We start from the raw sequence: 20,089 nt of genomic DNA on the forward strand, positions 1-20,089 counted from the left end.
CAAACCCACACCAAATGCACCAGTTATTTAAAGAAAAAAAAGAATCAAAGCACTCTAAAATACTCTCTAGTGCAGACGTATTAAAAATTTCCCCATGAGGACTACTTCCTAAGTTTTATGAACTTGCACGCACCTGCAAATCGGTTGTCTAATGTCCATCATAGAAACTGACTGAACATGTTGGGGCTGATTGGGGCAGGAGACCAGCAAACAAACAGGGTTTTTAATCACTGTCTAATAATTTTTATTATTATAATAATTATTATTATTACCATTACAATTATTATTTATTTATTTATTTATTTATTTATTTATTTTACCTTTTTTAATCTTTAAACCAAAAACTGAAAGCTCTGTTTTTGACCATTTTTTTTTGTGCATTCTGAATAAATATAGTTTAATCTAAATTCATTTTTGAAAACATTCTCCATTTATCACATCAGTGCATCTTTCAAGCAGGAAAAGCAGCGGGGAAGAGAGCAGCGTCCAAAACTTTACTGAAGTGAGATGGGGGTGTGGCTGTCAATCATTCCAGATTCATATTGGGTGGCTGTGGCTCAGGTGGTAGAGCGGGTTGTCCACTAATTGTAGGGTTGGTGGTTCAATTCCCAGCCCACATGACTCCACATACCAAAGTGTCCTTGGGCAAGACACTGAACCCTAAGCTGCAATGGCAAGTTAGCGCTTTGCATGGCAGCTCTGCTACCATTGGTGTGTGAGTGTGTGTGAATGGGTGAATGAGACACAGTGTAAAGCGCTTTGGATAGTGCAGACCATTTACCATACACTGATTGGCTCATCTGCCATTATTATTAAGAAAAAAAGAAAACTGCTCATTTGGTGTATTATTAAGTAATAACTTATTCTAGCATACTCTGATGTTAAAATGCAGATCTATGCAATATACATAAAGTTTGGCAGGTCTGATACAGTAATTTAAATATATGTTTTTTTTGGTATTTTCCACCTGCACTCCCCTTCTATTCTTTCACCCCACAGCTTGAATACCTCTGCTTTATTAAAGCAGTATTTAGTGAACAATCTAGGGAATAGGAAATGTTTTTTGGATCAGGGGCTGCATTGGGTTCTAAATATTGGGTTGGGGGATGCATGTACTTTCCTTTTAGATACATACCATAATATGTACCATAGTCTCTAATATTAGGCACACCATAAAAACAGTAAATTCTTTAATATTTTTATATATAAGAAATTCATTTTGATAACCAATACATTTTTACTATTACATGCCCAACCTCATAATATGATCTTTATCCTTCCAAAGTTTATATGTTAACCAACATCCTGCTACAGTACATCTACAGGCTGAAATAGTCTACTTCATGTGCTGTTTAGAGGATGGGCATAGACTGCAAAATAAACTTGTATTTAAGTGTTTATATCTAAAAAACAAAACAAAGGAAAACCAACAAAACAGGTCTATGCCACTCATATTGTACGCATGTCAGCTGCACCGCTCTGTACATGTTCAGTGTAAAAGCCTACATTAACATGGGAGTGTATTGGAAGCATGTTTGTGCTTCATGTCACTTAATTTTTTTTAAAACTTTGGGCTGACTGTGGGCCCATGCATAACCTACACTGTGGGCCACAATGCTCTAAACTAGGTGAATGGGGCAAACTTACGTCTTGATTGGACATGTCCCAGTACGGCCGCTCGCCGAATGACATCACTTCCCACATGACGATGCCATAGCTCCACACGTCACTTGCTGATGTAAATTTCCTGTAAGCGATAGCTTCTGGAGACGTCCACCGCACCGGGATCTTGCCTCCCTGAGAAGAAAACATTGAAAAGAAAATGAATGAAGATAACCGAGGGGACCTCATGCATTTAGCAGCCATTCAATCATCCATTTTGTTCAAATCACAAATAAATTGTTTTATATCATTTCAACTAAAAATAACTTCTTTAATGCAACTGTATCATTAACTTTATATTGTATAAAAGGATTAGGGTTAAATTCAGGATATCATGTTAGGATTTGGAGTTTAAGCTAAATTAAGAAAATATTATGAATGTATATTCATACATGTAAGTATGAGTTATGCTTTGAGTTATATTCAGGTTGCTAGTGTAATTGTAATGTATCTGAACATAAGTGTAAACTAATATGCACCTACCCAAGATTCCTCTTTGCAGCTACCTAGCCTCAAAATCTGGAGGTTTCTGGGTTTCCTCTACACTTGTCCATGTATTTCTACACTTCTCCTTATCTTTCTATTCTGGCTCAGGTTTCAGTGAATATACAGTGTCCAACTTAACAGGGTCACATGTATTATTTATTTATTTATTTATTTATTTATTTACACTTATTTTTATATTTATTTTTTCCATAAAGATGTTTTTAAAAATGTCTTTTAACATTGGACTAAAGGGTAGAGATAGTTCCTGACTTTCTGGACACCCTATATATGCCATATATTTATAGAATTGGTATATTTGGGCTCTATGGAAGTATGTTTGTTAATCTTGTTGATTAACATTGACAGCAGTGTCGTAAAGATTCCACTCTGTCATACAAAGACACACAGACGTTTGGCTTACTATCCTTGTGAGGATGTCTGACATTTAAATAAAAGCTCTATTTTTTTATTATTTTTTTTTTAAACAGCCAAATATCCCCACATGGTCAAAACTGTTAGATATTCCAATACTTTTGGGGACATCTGGTCCCCATTGAGATGTAATACACACACACACACACCAAGGTGAGTTGAGTTTGCATCTGAGTTTAATAAAAGCCAGTTGGCTCAACCCATGGACTGGCAGCTGATCAAGGAGTAAAAAGGGAATGAATTCAACACACAAACACACACACACACACACACACACACACACACACACACACACACACACACACATGCACACACACTCACACACACACACACACACACATGCACACACACTCACACACACCAACACCAACTAAAGCCCCTGCCAGAGAGGGGAACAGCTGGACAGGCGCAGGTGACAGGAAGTTAGGGGAGGATGTTTGTTGGTTGTGTCATTGTGATGCTGCATCTGCCCTTTAACAGAAGTCTGACCTGGAACTTTCATTCTGCTCTTGAAATTTATAAGCCATGAAGGTGACAGATTGGTGCAAGTCTGCTTGTGTGTTTCGTTGTTTAGAGTGATAGTTGTACTTTTTACACTCTGTGTTTATGTTTATGTTTATGTATTGTAAAAGTGTTTTTGGTGCTATCAATATAAAAATGGACCCAGACCACAAGAATTGGAGGTCCCTGAAAGCTCTTCTTCTTTTCCTATCATATGTCTTTGTAAAATATTAATATACAGTGCCCCCCACTAATAGTGGCACCCTTAGAAAAAAATATGATCAAAGAAGGCTGTGAAAAATTGCCTTTATTGTTTAAACTTTTGATCTTTTGTTTTAAAAAAATCACAAAAATACTCTGCTCCCATGGATATCAAACAACTGCAAACACAACACAGGTTTATGCAAAAAAATAATTCATATGAGAAAAATATATTTGAAGTATATTCCCACTGATATTTAACATTTTGTTTAGTAGACCTGGATGACTAGGAACAGGAAATTGTTCAACCTTGAGTGTATAAACATTAGGTAACACATAGGCCAAATTCCCTTAGTCATTCATAACAATGTGTAAGAGCAAGGAATATAGATGTGATGTGTGGCAAAAGGTTGTTAAGCTTCACAAAATGGCAAGTGGCAATAAGAAAATAGCACAAGCATTGAAAATGGCCATTTCCACCATCAGGGCAATAATTAAGAAGTTTCAGTCAACTGGAAATGTCATGAACCTGGAAGAGAACATGTGTCTATATTGTTTCAACGCACTGTGAAGAGGATTGTTAAGTGGCCAAAAAATCTCACAGCTGGAGATTTGCAGAAGTTAGTTGCGTCTTGGGGTCAGAAAGTCTCCAAAACTACAATCCAAAGTCACCTACATTGCCACAAGTTGTTTGGAAGGGTTTCAAGAAAAACCTCTACTCTCATCCAAAAACAAATTCAAGCATCTTCAGTTTGCCAGACATTACTGAAACTTCAAATGTGAGTGGGTTCTATAGTCAGATGAAACCAAAATAGAGCTTTTTGGCAATAAACACCATAGGTGGTTTGGTGCACACAGAGAGGTAGCCATATGGAAAAGTACCTCACGCCCTCGGTTAAATATGGTGGTGGCTCTGTAATGTTTTGGGGCTGTTTTCCTGCAAGAGGACCTGGACATTTTGTTAGGATACACTGCATCATGGAATCTGTCATATATGAACAGATATTTAATGACTATGATACAGATATTTAATGATATTTAATGATATTTAATGGGGCGGCTGTGGCTCAGGTGGTAGAGCGGGTTGTCCACTAATCGTAGGGTTGGCAGTTCGATTCCCAGCCCACGTGACTCCACATACTGAAGTGTCCTTGGGCAAGACACTGAACCCCAAGTTGCTCACGATGGCAAGTTAGCGCCTTACATGGCAGCTCTGCTGACAATGATCCAAAACATACATCAAAATCAACACAGACCAGTGGTTTACAGACAGTGGTTTACAGACCACAAAATCAAGGTCCTGCCATAGCCATCCCTTTCCCCTGACTTGAAACCCATAGAAAACCTATGGGGTGAACTGAAGAGTAGAGTCCACCAGTGTGGACCTTGAAATTTGAAAGATCTGGAGACATTCTGTATGGAGGAATGGTCACAGATCCCTTGCCATGTATTCTTAATCTCATTAGGAGAAGACTCAGTTCTGTTATCTTGGCAAAGGGAGCACAAAGTATTGACTAAAAGGGTGCCAATAATTATTGCACACCTATATTTAAAAAAATATTTTTTTGGATAAACCTGTGTTTGTTTGCAATTGTTTGATATCCATGAGAGCAGAGTATTTTTGTGAATTTTCTATACAAAATATCAAAAGGTTAAACAATAATGACAATTTTTCACAGCCTTCCATGCTCGTATTTACCAAGGGTACCAATATTATTGGAGGGCACTGTATGTATGATGTGCAAAGAATGATGAAATGGAGCGGAAACATATCACCTGGTGCCTGATTGATGTTTGCATGACTGAAATCTGGACAATGCTTTGGACTACAGCTGCTTCATATCCATGATCGCAAATTTATCCACATGAATTCAATTTCATTTGTATATTGCTTTTAATAATAGACATTGTAACAAAGCAGCTTTACAGAAATCTGGATGTATATTGTACGTTGAGGAACATTATTCTGAAATTGTTCCACAAATTCTAGATGCAGTTTTTGCAGATTGGTGAACCTAAGATACTCTTTTTAAACCCAATCATGTCAGAGGTGTGTCTTTTTAGTAACACTTACGTTTCCAGCCTTTTGTTGCCCTGTCCAAACTTTTTTGAGATGCATTACAACCATTAAATTCAAAATTACCTTATTTGTTTCTTAAAATGCTACACTCAGTATAAACAGTTGATATGTTTTCTATGTTCTACTGTGAATAACATATGGGTTTATGAGATTTGCAAATCATTGCACAGTATATCAACTTATTATTATTAATCATTAATCATTAAAATTAATAAGCACTGTTTCAAAGATGATCAAATATTTGCTTGTCCAAATACGTCAAAAAGCCAACAATTTCCATCGAGTGTACTTATTTTTTCACATGACTGTATATATTGTAAAATAAAAAAAGTACTTAGTCTGCTGATAGGATGATTAGCATGAGCATACTGTGATTGAGAATAAAACAATGTCTATGATTACAGCTGAAGTTCTTAGATGCAAATCTACCATATCCAGCTGACATCCATGTATCCATCCATCCATTCATCTATTTAGCCAGCCAGCTATCTATCCACCCATCATCCAATTTTCTTGTCTCTATCTCTTGATTCCAGCTTTGACTCTTCTATACTTTGAAATATCCCCCACTGTATTCATTGCTTCTTTCCAGCACTTGCACTTCTGTACAAATGAGAACTCAACATAGAAAAGAAGGAAAGGCAGGAGGTTGAGCAGCTGGTTGACGTTAATGGTATTTCCATAGCTGTCAGATTAAGGCAGAGAGAAGAAGCACAGATTATAAAATCACAGCATTTACGGAGATGAAACCCTAGGTGATGAAACAGATATCAAAATGTATTGTGCGTTAATTACCCTTGGAAGGGGTTAGCCCCACATTTTAATATATATAATATATCTTAATATCTTAATGGTAGTAGCAATACAAATAAATGAATCAAAATAAGCATGCAATCCCTTCATCCTTTCATTTATTTATTCCTGCTGATGACAGCTGTATATGTATGTGTATGGGGTACAAATCAGAGACTGAATAAATGTTATTGAGACTAAAATAGCCTTTTGTTTTACATTTACAAACCAATTACCTATTTTCTTTCACCATAATGAACATATTACAGACATACTGAATGTGTGCATTACAATATTGACTTAAAATGGCTTGTTCATTTACGAAGGAAGTAGTGTCAAGTTTCATGATGGAAAATCATTCTAACTATCGTTCCACTTTCAGTAATTTTTATAATCCTTTAACGATCAATCATATCATAAAGGTAGAAAGGATACTAAGCTATATAGATTTCCATGAGATTAAAAAAGAAAGGTTGTACTCTTCAATTTCATGACTGACTGTTCAGAAGAAGATAAGCTGAATTACCCGCAGACATTATTATGATTATAATTATACATGCAACACACGGATACAAAGTCACATATGTAAGATTCAGAGATGAAAGAAATGGCAGTATGCTGGGTTACTTAGACTGCAGCTTAGAAAATGAACAGGAAAGCGTCACTTTCATTTTCATCAATTCCATGAAAAAGGGAGAGAGAGAGAGATGGGGGATGGATGGACGGATGGACTCTGTCTGGTCAGGTTCGGTGACAGCTGTGAACTGTCTTGAGCTGACAAGCAGGTGGTAGACACACTCCTCCCTCCTGAGTAGTATTCATCTGTGATCTGAGTTGTCACACAGCTCAGTGTGGTGCTTTGGGAGGGGGGTGAGTGGAAGGATGAGTGCATGAGATCATGTGAAATCTTTAGCTTAGCACCTATCCTTAGCTTAGCAGCTCACGTGTAATTACCTCCATATTTTTGAGAGTGTAGATCTAATTATTCCAAGAACAAGCACATGACCAAAAACTACAAACTAAGTAAGAAACGAATACAAGTTTTTGAAAACTATAGAGGTGAGGACTCCAAAAAATCAGAAGTACTTCTGGCTCAACATGGACAGATACATGCAGCATAATAATCCACCTGATATCTCAAACAGAATAGAAAACATGTAAACATCCATCCATCCATTTCCTGTACCGCTAATTCTACACAGGGTCACAGGGAGCCTGGAGCCTATCCCAGTGGACTAGTGGCGCAAGGCTGGGGACACCCTGGACAGGGTGCCAACCCACCACAGGGCACAACTGCACACACACTCACATACTCATTCACATACTAGGGACAATTTGGAAATGCCAATCAGCCTGCAATGCATGTAGACTGGACTTTGGACATGGGGAGGAAACCGGGCCCTGGAGGTACGAGGCAAACATGCTAACCACTAAGCCACTATGCCCCCTTAAGAAATATCCATCCATCTATCCATTTTCCATCCCGCTTATACTACACAGGGTCGCAGGGGAGCCTAGAGCCTATCCAAGGAAACTCTGGGCACAAGGTGGGGACACCCTTGATGGGATGCAACATGTAAACACTATAATCAAAAAGTAAACCAACAGAGGTCGATCTGAATAAAAATGTATCTTACAATCTTTGTAAAGAGCAAAGTAGTTAATCCATTTAACAGTTTGTTAAAGAAAATAAGAATAATCAGAAATGCATAAAATCTGATTACTGTCTCAATCAGAATAAAAAGTGCAGCTAGTATAAGTCATTAACAGTATTGGTGCATTTGTACATAATACGCACACATATTCAGGTAGAAGGCATTACGTGAGATGGTGAGAAAGACCTGGAGGATTTTTAGCCTTGAGATTTATCTGGGACTTGGTATACTTAAGACCAATGATGGTTGGAGGTTTTTAAGATAGATGTCAGCAGACAAGGCCATGTGTTTGGTCAGAGCACTACCAGTCAACTAGCCAGTCAACTTTACTGTACCAAGAGGGCTGAAAGGAGCTGTTTTTGCTCCATGACATCTGACTTAAATCAATCTTGGCTATTGGTCTGGCCTTCTGTTTAAGTCTCAGTTTCTCCTCATCAACATCAAAACACTTTTCTAAAATCAGGTCAACAATAAAACCATGCTAAGCTAGCTGAATTTCAGTGAAGAAGGTAGTGACAACTAGCTAGGCATACCTATAAATTACCAACAACACATTTCCAAAATAATGACACAAATAATGAAACAGAAGTTCATACCTACAGTTTTTAAAACAATATTTACAAATAAAAAGATAAACTAACAAGTTATACTGGTTGTGGAAGTCTGTTATGAATTAGGCTACTGAGCACTTCTGCAGCTCTGAGCACTCTGAGAGTGGATATGTTTAAAATTATGTCACTCATGTTCACTGTTCACCATTTCATGAATGGCAGTTGGTTACGAGGTTCAGCCCTTTTCTTAGGTCTCTCAATCATCACATGGAGAAGCTGTGTATACAGGTAGAACCCAAAATTATGCTTTTTTTCATTGTCCAATGTTGTTGTATGTTGTGCACTTTTACTCTGCCATAGGATCCCTCTGAAGCCATGTGTCAATGGAGTTTGATCAGTGGTGCTACAGGCAGTTGGCATTAAATGAATGAAGAGGATGATATTGCAGTGACACCTGCGATATTTTGATTTGGTAAAATACTGAATTTCACCAAGAGTGATATAAGTGTAAATAATATAGAAACAGTGGTTGGATTTAAATTTTAGGGTAGGCAATTGCCCGTGCTTGAGTGACTGATATCCAACACTACCTGACACTTGTACAATATGTGCTTATGTTTGCACAGTAACACATACCACATAGAACACTGCACTAATTAATTCAGCAATGAGTTAATAGCCATTAAAAGACGATAACTGTGAAAATTAACTTGGCGTGTGAAGAGTGTGTTACTAGTTGTATAAAATATATGGACACAACATTTTTTAAAAGTAAACAAATTGTGTAAAAATAATATAATGTTAGCTTATTTAAGTATAAGTTATAAGCCACATGTATGACAAGAGTATAATGCTGCATTAAATCTTCTCTATGGTTAAGTGTGTAATGTGCAGAGTGTATATTATTAGAAGTAACTGTATAGACACACACATACACACGTACACACATCAGGCATATAATGATATCTGCATTTGACATAATGAATAATGCCATATTTTACTGGAAGACAACACAACAATTATACATTTATGTCAAATCCCTACATTTGTGTCAAATGCAGTAGATAAATATGAAATGCATGTGTTAAGTTTGGCATAAATTCTAACCACTGGCCATTATACCACTCTACAAATGGGCACAAATCTAATTTAGTCATATCTCTCCACTCAGCTTTAATTCTAAATCGCAATCCAATTTGTGTTGCAATAATAGTAGCAAGAAAATTTATGATATACCCAGATCTGCTAAGGTGTCTGCAGTTCAGCTTAACCTTCAGCGCTCTCTCTCTCTCTCTCTCACACACACACACACACACACACACACACACACACACACACACACACACACACAGACACACAGACACACAAAGACAGGCCCTGAGGCTGATGGCTCAAATTAAACCTAACTTCCCTAATCCTTTATTGTCCTTTTCTCTCCAATTTTCCATTCTGGATTTTAATATTAGATTATGCCCTTGTCGTTCATAACCAGGTTAAAGTGCCATATTTATCTTCTATTCTGGGAGAGTCCCCATTTAAATAAACGTGATGATCAGCTGCAATCCACCATTATAAGGGCTTGGATAAAAGGCTTTTTTTGACAGCATGTGGGTGTGTGCATGCGGCTGTGTGCATGCATCTCATTACTATAATTAGGAAAGGTGCGATTTTGCCATGCTCACACCTCTGTGGTCAAATGCTTAGATGTGGAAGTGGATTCTAACATACAGTTGTATTCTTTAATTCTTTTACGCTGGTAGTAGACTATGTGATTTTAGCAGGCTTCAAGATTATTGCTCTGTACAATGTATGAGATGATCCCGATAAAGTCTTGGCTGTATTCTGTAACAGTTTCCATGTCAGAATATACAATGAAGATGCTCTAACGATTAAAGAAAATTACTATGTTCTGCTTACATCATCAATTTCCATGACACATTTTTGCTTGGGGAAAAAAGAACAACATGGAATGTCCATTCATTAAAGTAAGCATACAGATATATACTTTTTATATTTGCATGCATGGTAGCTTTGCAACCCATGTTAATTAATTAAATCTTTACATTCCACTGCTGTCAGTACTATATTTGTACCTGTCCAGTGAGCTCTGCTATTCTATGCCATGCTCCTACTGGTGGCTTTTCGAAGAGCATGTAGCTGCAGTCACACTGAGATTTTAATAAAAAAAAATTCTGACACTGCAGGAATGTGTCACTTTCTTTGGCTGCAATGGCACTAAATTGGCCACTGGTGAGCACATCACATTAAGACCGCAGATCTCAACTCATGGCCAAAGTTATTTTTTTACTTTGTCTGATTTTGTCTGAAACATCAAAATCAGACCAAAAAATGTATAGTATAAACCTGGCTTTACAGTATTCCATCCATCCATTTTCTGTACCACTTATCCTACATAGGGTCGCAGGGAGCACAAGGTAGGGAGACACTCTGGACAGGGTGCCAACCCATCGCAGAGCACAATCACACACCCATTCACACACTACAGACAATTCAGAGATGCCATCAGCCTGCAATGCATGTCTTTGGACTGGGGGAGGAAACCGGAGTACCTGAAGGAAATCCACGAAGCATGGGGAGAACATGCAAGCTTTGTCCACACAGGGCAGAGGTGGGAATCGAACCCCCAACCCTGGAAGTGTGAGGCAAACGTGCTAACCACTAAGCCAGTGGTTTTCAAAGTGGGGGACCCACGGGGCCTCAACAATTTGGTGTGAAAAATAAATAAATGTATGTTTTCTCTTTCTCACTCTTACACACACACACACACACACACACACACACACACACACACACACACACACAATCAATTCCTAATGTAAGGTAAAGATGTAAGATGTAATTATTAATAAAAAAAAAGGGGGGGGGGATATATTCAGAAGTCTGTATTTTTAATGTGTTTTAAAGACATCTTGCAAAAGGGGGGCCTCGGTCAAATTTTAATGGCATTTGGGGGTCCTTGCCCTGGAAAAGTTTGGGAACCACTACACTAAGCCACCATGCCCCTGCTACAGTTGTATTAAAAATGTATATATTCATTCATTCATTCATTCTTCAGTAAACTTTTTATCTTGGTTTTCATCTGAAGTCTATCCCAGGAATTCTGTGTGTGAGGCAGGAATACACCTGGAATGGCAGTCCTTCGTAGGGCACTATGCACACACATCTGCACACTCATTCACACCTAGGGGCGTAGGAGGATTAACATAGCCAATGCACCTCCCCCTTCTTGGGAGGTGGGAGGAAACCAGAGAACCCTGTGGAAACCCTTGGGGACACAGGGAGAACACGTGAAACTTAGACAGTAACAATGCAAACAATACATTTTGTTTTAAACAAACTTATAAAACATCATCCCATTAGCCCGTCTGATTCCAAGCATTCACATGTGTGTCTTTTCTACTGTGTCTTTTCAATCATTTATTCATATTCAGTGTGAACTTTATCCCGGGCTATGATTACATTCATCCAGATAAATTTGAAAAGACATCTTTTTCCCTAAGTTTTGGCCTTCTGTCCACACTGAAACTGCATTTTTGTCCAACAAAAACGGCCAAATGTTGTTGACGATGTTGTTCTGCAGTTGTTGTACCTGCTATCCAGTCTGATAGTGTTAAAGATTAACTTTGTACAACCTTCAGATTGTATTTTTAAATAAACGCTTGATGGAAATGATGCAGGCCAAAGCTTCTTACGTTTTTATGCATATGCAGTATATGGATGTAAGCATTTTCAGACATTTCAGTACAGACAAGCAATTTTTGGAAAACATTTCAAAACGGCAGTGTAGACGGAAAATGTTTTAAAACGAAAATGCAGTTTTCAGATATATCCGGATTAATGTGGACGTAGCCCTGGTAAAAGTGGTGGTGAATCTGAGCTTATCCCAGGAACACTGATCACAGTCCATCAAAGCTCTCTTGACAAGGAATATGAAGTGATTTATTCAAATTTAAAACATTTTAAATGCTTCTTATTGCTTTTTTGAATCCTACAAAAGGTTAAACTGTTTCTAATTTCCGATACGAGACGTAAAGGAGACGAGCAGGTGATTGGATAGAAGAAGTGACATTCACATTCATGAGAGAAAACAAACAGAGGAGCTGAAACAGTGTACAAATGTTGCTTTTTAGGCGCTAATGCACAGATTCCTAAAATGTCTGGGGAAAAGAAAAATGAGAGGAGAGAAGAGGAGAAGAGGAAGAGAGAGGCTGTGTGCTCTGCTCCCACCTGTGTGTAAATAGTTTCATTTTCCATTTGAAACAATGTTGGACTATCTACAGCCATAATGGAACCTGCCAAATCGTCCAACCACAGCATTTGTCATTCAGAGAGAGAGGGGGGGTATTCCTTCTTTGCTTTCTTCCTTTCAATTTCCTTCCTTGTTCTCCTTACTCCTCCCATGAAAGTTAATAACCCTCTGTATGTCTGCTAGGGAACAATCTTCCATTCATTCAGAACTCACCTTGCATTCCTAGTTATATTCATTTAAACTCTAGATGTATTATTCACTTGCTCATAATAAATCATGTTATTCAGCAACTACCATGAATAATTCTATAACTGCAGTGAGGGAGGATATGTAGTTATGAGGGTTTGGAGTGAATCTAAGTCTCTAAGCACTGACAGTCCCTGAAAGTTTGTAGAGTTAAAGAGATTTATCCCTTTCTGAAGGACTTGTCCTTGTGTTTGGCACAGGATATAACGTTTAAAACCAGATGAAGTGCTCACACCTCAGAGATTTTGAGTAATTTGGAATGTTTCAGTGGAATACTTGAAACTAGCAATTAGTTAATAATGCCTGTTGTACAGAACCTTTCAGTCTTTAGAAGATTCCTTCCCCTTTTAATTTGTAATCTCTTTTTAAAATACTTTTTTCTTCCATTTGTTCTTTCAAAGTGCATTGTTGATAGCCAGATTAATTGTCTTTTACTTCCTTTTTTATCTTCCTTTGCTTTATTTCTCTTTTACTCTCATAGGATTGGCTTTAATAAGTAAAAAAAAAATAAAATAAAATAGCAACCGGGTAAAAATTTAAGAAATAAATTTCTTAGAGATTGTAGCTGTCGTTTCTTTTGCCACCAGAGGATGGAGATGCTGGCTCATGTATCTGTTATTTCTTATAACACACCATCAAGCAAGCTGCTGAACTTGCTGCGTCACAGGGAATTGTACAGTAACACACTCTGATGAAAGCAGTATCTACCCTCTTCTACATACACAAGCTCAGAGACACTCATGATGGGCTAGTGCTGTTGTGATTGACAGGGGAGAGAACATGCCATCCCTCTGACCCAGAGACCATGGTGTTTCACTTGGGACCCATAGTGGCATGTGCTTAATCCTTGCAGTGTATTCTGATGTTTAAATTAACTTAAGTTAATTTAAAAATCAGAATACACTGCCACAGAATACAATAGCCACATTTAAAACCTGACTGACAAAACATATATTTAGCCTCACATTTACTGACTGAACAGTATGCTGCACGCTACTGATTGATCAATATAGTTTCAGCTCTCAAACGTTCCCCTTTTTATCCATTACATTTTTTAAAAATTCTTTTCTTATCTCCTGCTCATTTTAATGCATTTTTCTAATGTTTATTTCTTACCTTTATTTCTTGTTCTTATATATATATATATATATATATATATATATATATATATATATATATATATATATATATATATATATATATATATATATTTAATACCTTGTACTTTATTTTTCATTTTTATGTAAAGCATTCTGAATTGCCATTGTGTTTGAAATGACATGCTATGTTCCACTCTAGATCTTCTGTTGACAGCATCTGCCCCCTAACTCCCAGGCCAGCTTGCAAATCACCCCCTAGCCCTTGGCATTCAGAAGCTCTTCGTAACAACCGGACCAAGCTAAGGGCAGTTGAAAGGAAATGGCGTAAATCTAATGATCTGAGTGACCTAACCAATTAACAAACACTACTCTTTTCTTTTTCCCATAGCATCTCCACTGCTAAAGCCATATACTACCAGGAGAAGATTGGCAGCTCTCCCAACACCCGTACTCTCTTTAAAACCTTTTCTTCTCTACTCTGCCCCCCTCCTCCACCTTCCCCAAACTCTCTCAATGCAGATGACTTTGCCACTTTCTTTTACAGCAAGGTTACATCAATGAGGAACCAGTTCTCAACCCCAGACATGCATAGACTGGCTCCTCCACCACGTAAATCTCAACCGTCCTCCTTCGCTCCTCTTTCAGAGACTGATATCTCAAAAGTCCTCTTCTCTAGCCATACTACAACGTGTCCTCTTGACCCTATCCCTTCTCACCTTCTTCAGTCCATCTCTCCCACACTACAACCTGTACTCACACACATCTTTAAGACATCCCTCTCTACTGGCACGGGTGATAATTACAGACCTGTTTCCTTCCTCCCTTATCTTTCCAAAATCCTTGAAAGAGCTGTTCCCTTTCAAAGGGAACTTCGACGTTGTGTTTAGCATAACACTATGGGAGCGTCTCTCGCGCGTGACCAGCATCTGAAGCTAGTGTAAAATCATGCCTATTTATAGGCCTGCCATGATCACGTGACGTGGCAATTAAGCGCGTCGCATGATATAAATATGGCACCTGTGAACCGTGCCATCAGCCTTTATTGTCTTCAGCAAAAGACTGCATGTCGGTTATTTGTGTAAAGAAACAAAAAGATGTTTCATTTCCTCACTGTCTTTTCTCAAAATCTCAGAACTTTTCTATCCCTTTAAAAAAAAAGAGAAGAAAAAAAGGAATGAGCGAGAGAGAAAAATATGAGTGAGAGAATTCAGGAAGTGTGTTACGGCTTGCTCCCGTTTCATCATGGGGAATAGTGCACACTTTCTGGGTGATGTGTCTAGGGTTGAGCATGCAATGGCGGCCACAAGACCTGCGCATGGTAATGCCTACATTAAGCAGCTCGGCTCGCGACTCACGCTCTTCTTGATAACTGAAGCGAGTTGGGTTTCAGAACCTCGCAGATCTGGGCCGGCTGCTGCCGAGGCAGCTAGCCGTCTCAGGTTCGGGGGATCGCTTATGGATCCGGAAGAGGAGCCAGAGACGAGCGCTGCTCTATCTCTTGCTCTGTCTTCCGGGTCGCGACTCCTCCTTCCGCTATGGAAAGCCAAAAGGGGGGAAAAAAACACACACACAAAAATAATAGTAATAATTCCTCTCTGACTCCGAGGAGCCAGAAGGATTTGCTAAAAACTGAGAGCAGCATAAAAAGAGCTGCTTGAAGTGATTACTAAGGCTGGATGAGCCTTTTTTCCCCCAGTGAAAGTAAATCCCTCACACTGCAGTAAACTCCCCTTTCTTCCAGAAGTGCATGACAAAATATCAGGCTTCTGGGGGAAAACCATGCATAAGCCGTATTTATAACCCCACGATGTTGGATTATTCGGCCATTGTGGGGAATGAACGGCATGGCTATTTAGCTATACTGAAGGTGGAGGAGGCGCTTGCAAGCTACCTCTCTACATCGACGGCAGGTAATTAGGGGGTCCGGCTTTGCCATCCAAGCCACCGTGTAAAGCCATCATGGCATTGGTGGGCAAGGCCTATGCAGTAGTAGTCTTGCTTGTGGGTCACTGCAGACAATGACAGTGTTGCAGGCCTACCAAGCAGACCTGCTGAGTGAGCTTGACATATGGCAGAATTCAGCCAGTTCCTTCCCTGTTGTCTCGAGTTCACCCGGGCATCCATGAGTGGAGCTCGGAACAGCACTAGTGCGAGGGAGATCCAGAAGGCAAGTATGGCAGCCCGCCAACCCCCGCAGACAGCCAGAGGAACCAGGTGGCCACCGTCATGGCCTGCTACTAGGCCTGATCTGAGAATGGTCATAAAGGCCAAGCAGGCAAAGAAGAGCGGTCCTGAGGGGCCGTGGAGGGACGTATCAGGGGACATGAGGTTGTAAGGGCAGTTAGCCCCGAGTGATACTGTAGGGCCTCCCCTAGCTAAGGCAGTCCCAAGTTTTCAGAGTTCTCTGGTCAGCGAGCTGTCACAGGGCAACAAAAATCTGATGCTTTTACTCCAATAGAATGTGGAATAGTTAACGTCACTAAAAGACCATCTGGCAGCATGGAAACTACTGCTAAATGTGTCTCCATGGGTTCTGTCTACCGTAGAAAAAGGTTACCAGGTCCAGTTTATAGCTCGACCCCACTGGTTCAGAGGTGTGCTCACCACAGTAGTCAGCACAGACCAGAGCCTGACGTTAGCACAGGAAGTAAGATCCCTCTTGGACAAAGGGGCCATAGAACATGTACTCCATTCCCTGAGGGAGGGAGGTTTTTACAGCCATTATTTCCTGGTCCGCAAAAAATTGGAGTATGCGGCCAATTTTAGATCTACGTCATCTGAACTGTACTCTTCGGACATACAAGTTCAAGATGCTGACGCTCAAACTTATCGTTCCGCAGATTCAGTTTGAGGACTGGTTTGTGACAATAGATCTAAAAGGTGCATATTTCCACATGTAAATATCACTAGCTTTATCCCCTCGCACCTTCACAAAGTGCGTGAATGTCACTCCAATGGCTCCATTGTGACTCCAGGGCGTCCGTGTACTAAACTACCTGGATGACTGGTTAATTCTAGCATGATCCAGGGAACTGGCGGTTCAACATCGAGATTTTGTTCTCGCCCACATGAAGAGCTTGGGGCTCAGGTTGAACCTTAAAAAAGTATGTTTTCCCCAGTGCAGTGGACAACTTTTCTTGGGGTTATAAGGATTCTACTACGATGAGAGCATTTCTATCACCAATATGTGTAGGGTTAATCCTATCAACACTGAGCAAGATAAAGCTGGATCTTGGGAGACAATTGGTGCTTATGGGCCTATTGCACAGGAGACCGTTCAGTGGTGGCTGAGAAGTTGGGGGTTTCGTCAAAGGACGAAACCTCTGAGAATAATCAGTTTCACGTGGCGATGCCTATGTGCTCTGAGAATTTGAGTGTCCCTGGTTTCTAGCCTTGGGTCACACTCTAGGGGTGTCTCCCTAGCGCAAGACAGTAATGACAGACACCTCCCTCACGGGCTGGAGCGTGGTCTTAGACAGCTGTCCAGCTCACAGTCTCTGGAGCGGCCCTCATCTAGAGCGGCATATAAATTGCCTAGAAATGTGGGCCATATTTCTAGGATTGAAATTCCTTCTTCCTCAATTGAGAGGTCACCATGTGTTTACAGACAACACACCGTTGGTCTCATATATTGACCACCAGGGAGGATTATGTCTGTGCCCCCTGTTCAAGCAGGTGCAACTAATTCTTCTCTGGGCAGGAGGAAAGTTTGTCAGTGAGTGCAATGTACGTTCTGGGACTATGCTGGCAGACATCCTGTTGAGGCAGGGGGTGAGGCCCAGGAATTGGTGGCTCCATCCACAAGTGGTGGAGTCCATATGGCGAGGTTTGGCCAAGCGGGACTGCATGTGTTCGCCTCTGAGGAGACAACACATGGCCCACTGTGGTTCGCTCTCACTCCTCCCACACAATTAGGGCTGGACGCCATGGTGCACATGTGGCTGAGGTTACATCTGTACGCCTTTCTCCAATCGCTCTGCTCCCACAAGTTCTAGTGAGAGTCTGCCAAGACAGTCTATGTCTGCTGCTAGTAGCACCTTATTGGCCAGCTTGAATATGGTTCTCAGTGATAATATCCCTGCTGGATGGCATTCCTTGGGAGATTCCCATCTGCAGGGATCCACTGTAGACCCAGTGAACTGCGCAATAGCTACAGTCCTGGAGTTCTTACAAGAACATTTCTCAGTGGGGTGGGCTCCTTCTACAATCAGGGTTTATGTGGCCGCCATTTTGGCCAGCCACGCCCCTGTTGATGGAGCCTCTGTGGGGCAACATCCTCTAACTTTGAGGTTTATGCGTGGTGTCAGGTGGCTGAGGACCATCTGCAGGCCGCGCATACTTTCCTGTCACCTTTCTGTGGACCTGGAAGGTCTGTCAGGTGCCCCATTTGAGCCCTAAGTGTGGATCTACTGTCTCAAGCCGGAGGGCTGATTTATCACCCTCGGATAGAACTATGGAAACTGTGGGTCTGGCCCCTGAGGGGCACCAGCTCATAGATTATGGTCTCACAACTGATGTTGTAGAGACCATGTTAAATGCTAGAGCACCATCCCAAAGGATGTTGTATGCACTCAACTGGCAGCTTCTTGTCTTGTGGTGTGAGGAACGGCAGCTAGACCCAGTGAACTGCGCAATAGCTACAGTCCTGGAGTTCTTACAAGAACGTTTGTCAGCGGGGTGGGCTCCTTCTACAATCAGGGTTTACGTGACCGTCATTTCAGCCAGCCATGCCCCTGTTGATGGAGCCTCTGTGGGGCAACATCCTCTAACTTCGAGGTTCATGTGTGGTGTCAGGTGGCTGAGGCCTGTCTGCAGGCCACGCATACTTTCCTGGGACCTTTCTGTGGTCCTGGAAGGTCTGTCAGGGGCCCCATTTGAGCCCTTAGTGTCATCCTCTGAGAAGTTTCTGACTCTAAAGGTAGCTCTTCTGCTGGCCCTGACATCTCTCAAGCAAGTAGGAGATCTACAAACTCTCTCTGTTGCCCCTTCCTGCCTTGACCTTGCCCCTGGATTAGCCAAGGCCTTCCTGTATCCTATGCCGGATTATATTCCTAAAGTGCCTACATCGGCTGCCCACCCTGTGGTATTGCAGGCTTTCTGCCCTCCTCCATTCCCAACACCGGAACAAGAGAGAATGCACCTGCTGTGTCCAGTAAGGGCTCTCTGTACTTACGTCCACCACTCCTGCCAGTGGCGTAAGTTGGAGCAGCTGCTGGTCTGCTTTGGCGGCGACAGTAGCTGTGATGCTGTGTCAAAGCAGCACATCTCTAATTGGATAGTGGAAGCAATCTCTATTGCTTATGAGGCGCGTGGCCTCACTATGCCTCTGGGCATAAGGGCTCATTCCACTAGGGGTTTTATATCACACGACACGCTTAATTGATTGATTTTACACAAGCTTCAGATGTCGGTCACGCGCAAGAGGCGCTCCCATAATATTATGCTAAACGCAACGTCTCGTTCCCTTCTCAGGGAACAGGGTTACATGTGTAACACAGACGTTTTTAATCAACTCTCCATTTTTCTCACACAGAACAACCTTCTAGACATCAAACAGTATGGATTCCAAAGCAGTCACTTGACAGAGACTGCTCTGCTTTCCATCACTGCAGCCTTACGACTGGCAAGATCAACTTCAAGATCATCCATCCTCATCGTACTTAACCTTTCTGATGGTTTCGACACTGTGAATCATCAGATCCTCATGTCAACTCTCTCCAGCCTAGTAATCACTGGAACGGCTCTGTACTGTTTGGAATCATATTTCTCAGGTAGATCCTTCAAGGTATTGTGGAGGGAGGAGCTTCTGAAACTCAGCAACTCACAACTGGGGTTCCCAAGGGGTCAGTTCAGGACCCACTGCTCTTTTCTATTTATAATACATATCTGGGGCCTGCGATTGACTCTCATGGCTTCTCATATCATTGCTATGCAGATGACACCCAGTTCTATTTTTCCTTCCAGCCTGATGATCCACCTGATGATCTCTGCAGGAATCTCTGCTTGCCTGTCTGACATCTCAAACTGGATGAGGGAACACCACCTTAAGCTCAACTTGGCAAAAACTGAGCTTCTCCTCATCCCTACCTGCCCCTCAATAAACCACAGCCTCA

General features: G+C 40.8%; 1 protein-coding gene across 2 annotated transcripts in view; it reads right to left on the reverse strand.

Annotated features, from left to right (window-relative positions):
• The window catches only part of LOC128624479 (ephrin type-B receptor 1-B), a 404,526-nt gene that overhangs the window by 14,680 nt on the left and 369,757 nt on the right, over positions 1-20,089 (reverse strand). For both annotated transcript variants that reach the window (XM_053652162.1, XM_053652161.1), the window contains exon 13: positions 1,648-1,797. In XM_053652162.1, coding sequence (XP_053508137.1) covers positions 1,648-1,797 — 150 coding nt within the window. The remainder of the gene's footprint in view (positions 1-1,647; positions 1,798-20,089) is intronic.

This window comes from Ictalurus furcatus, chromosome 20, assembly GCF_023375685.1.
Source record: "Ictalurus furcatus strain D&B chromosome 20, Billie_1.0, whole genome shotgun sequence".
Taxonomy (NCBI): Eukaryota; Metazoa; Chordata; class Actinopteri; order Siluriformes; family Ictaluridae; genus Ictalurus; species Ictalurus furcatus.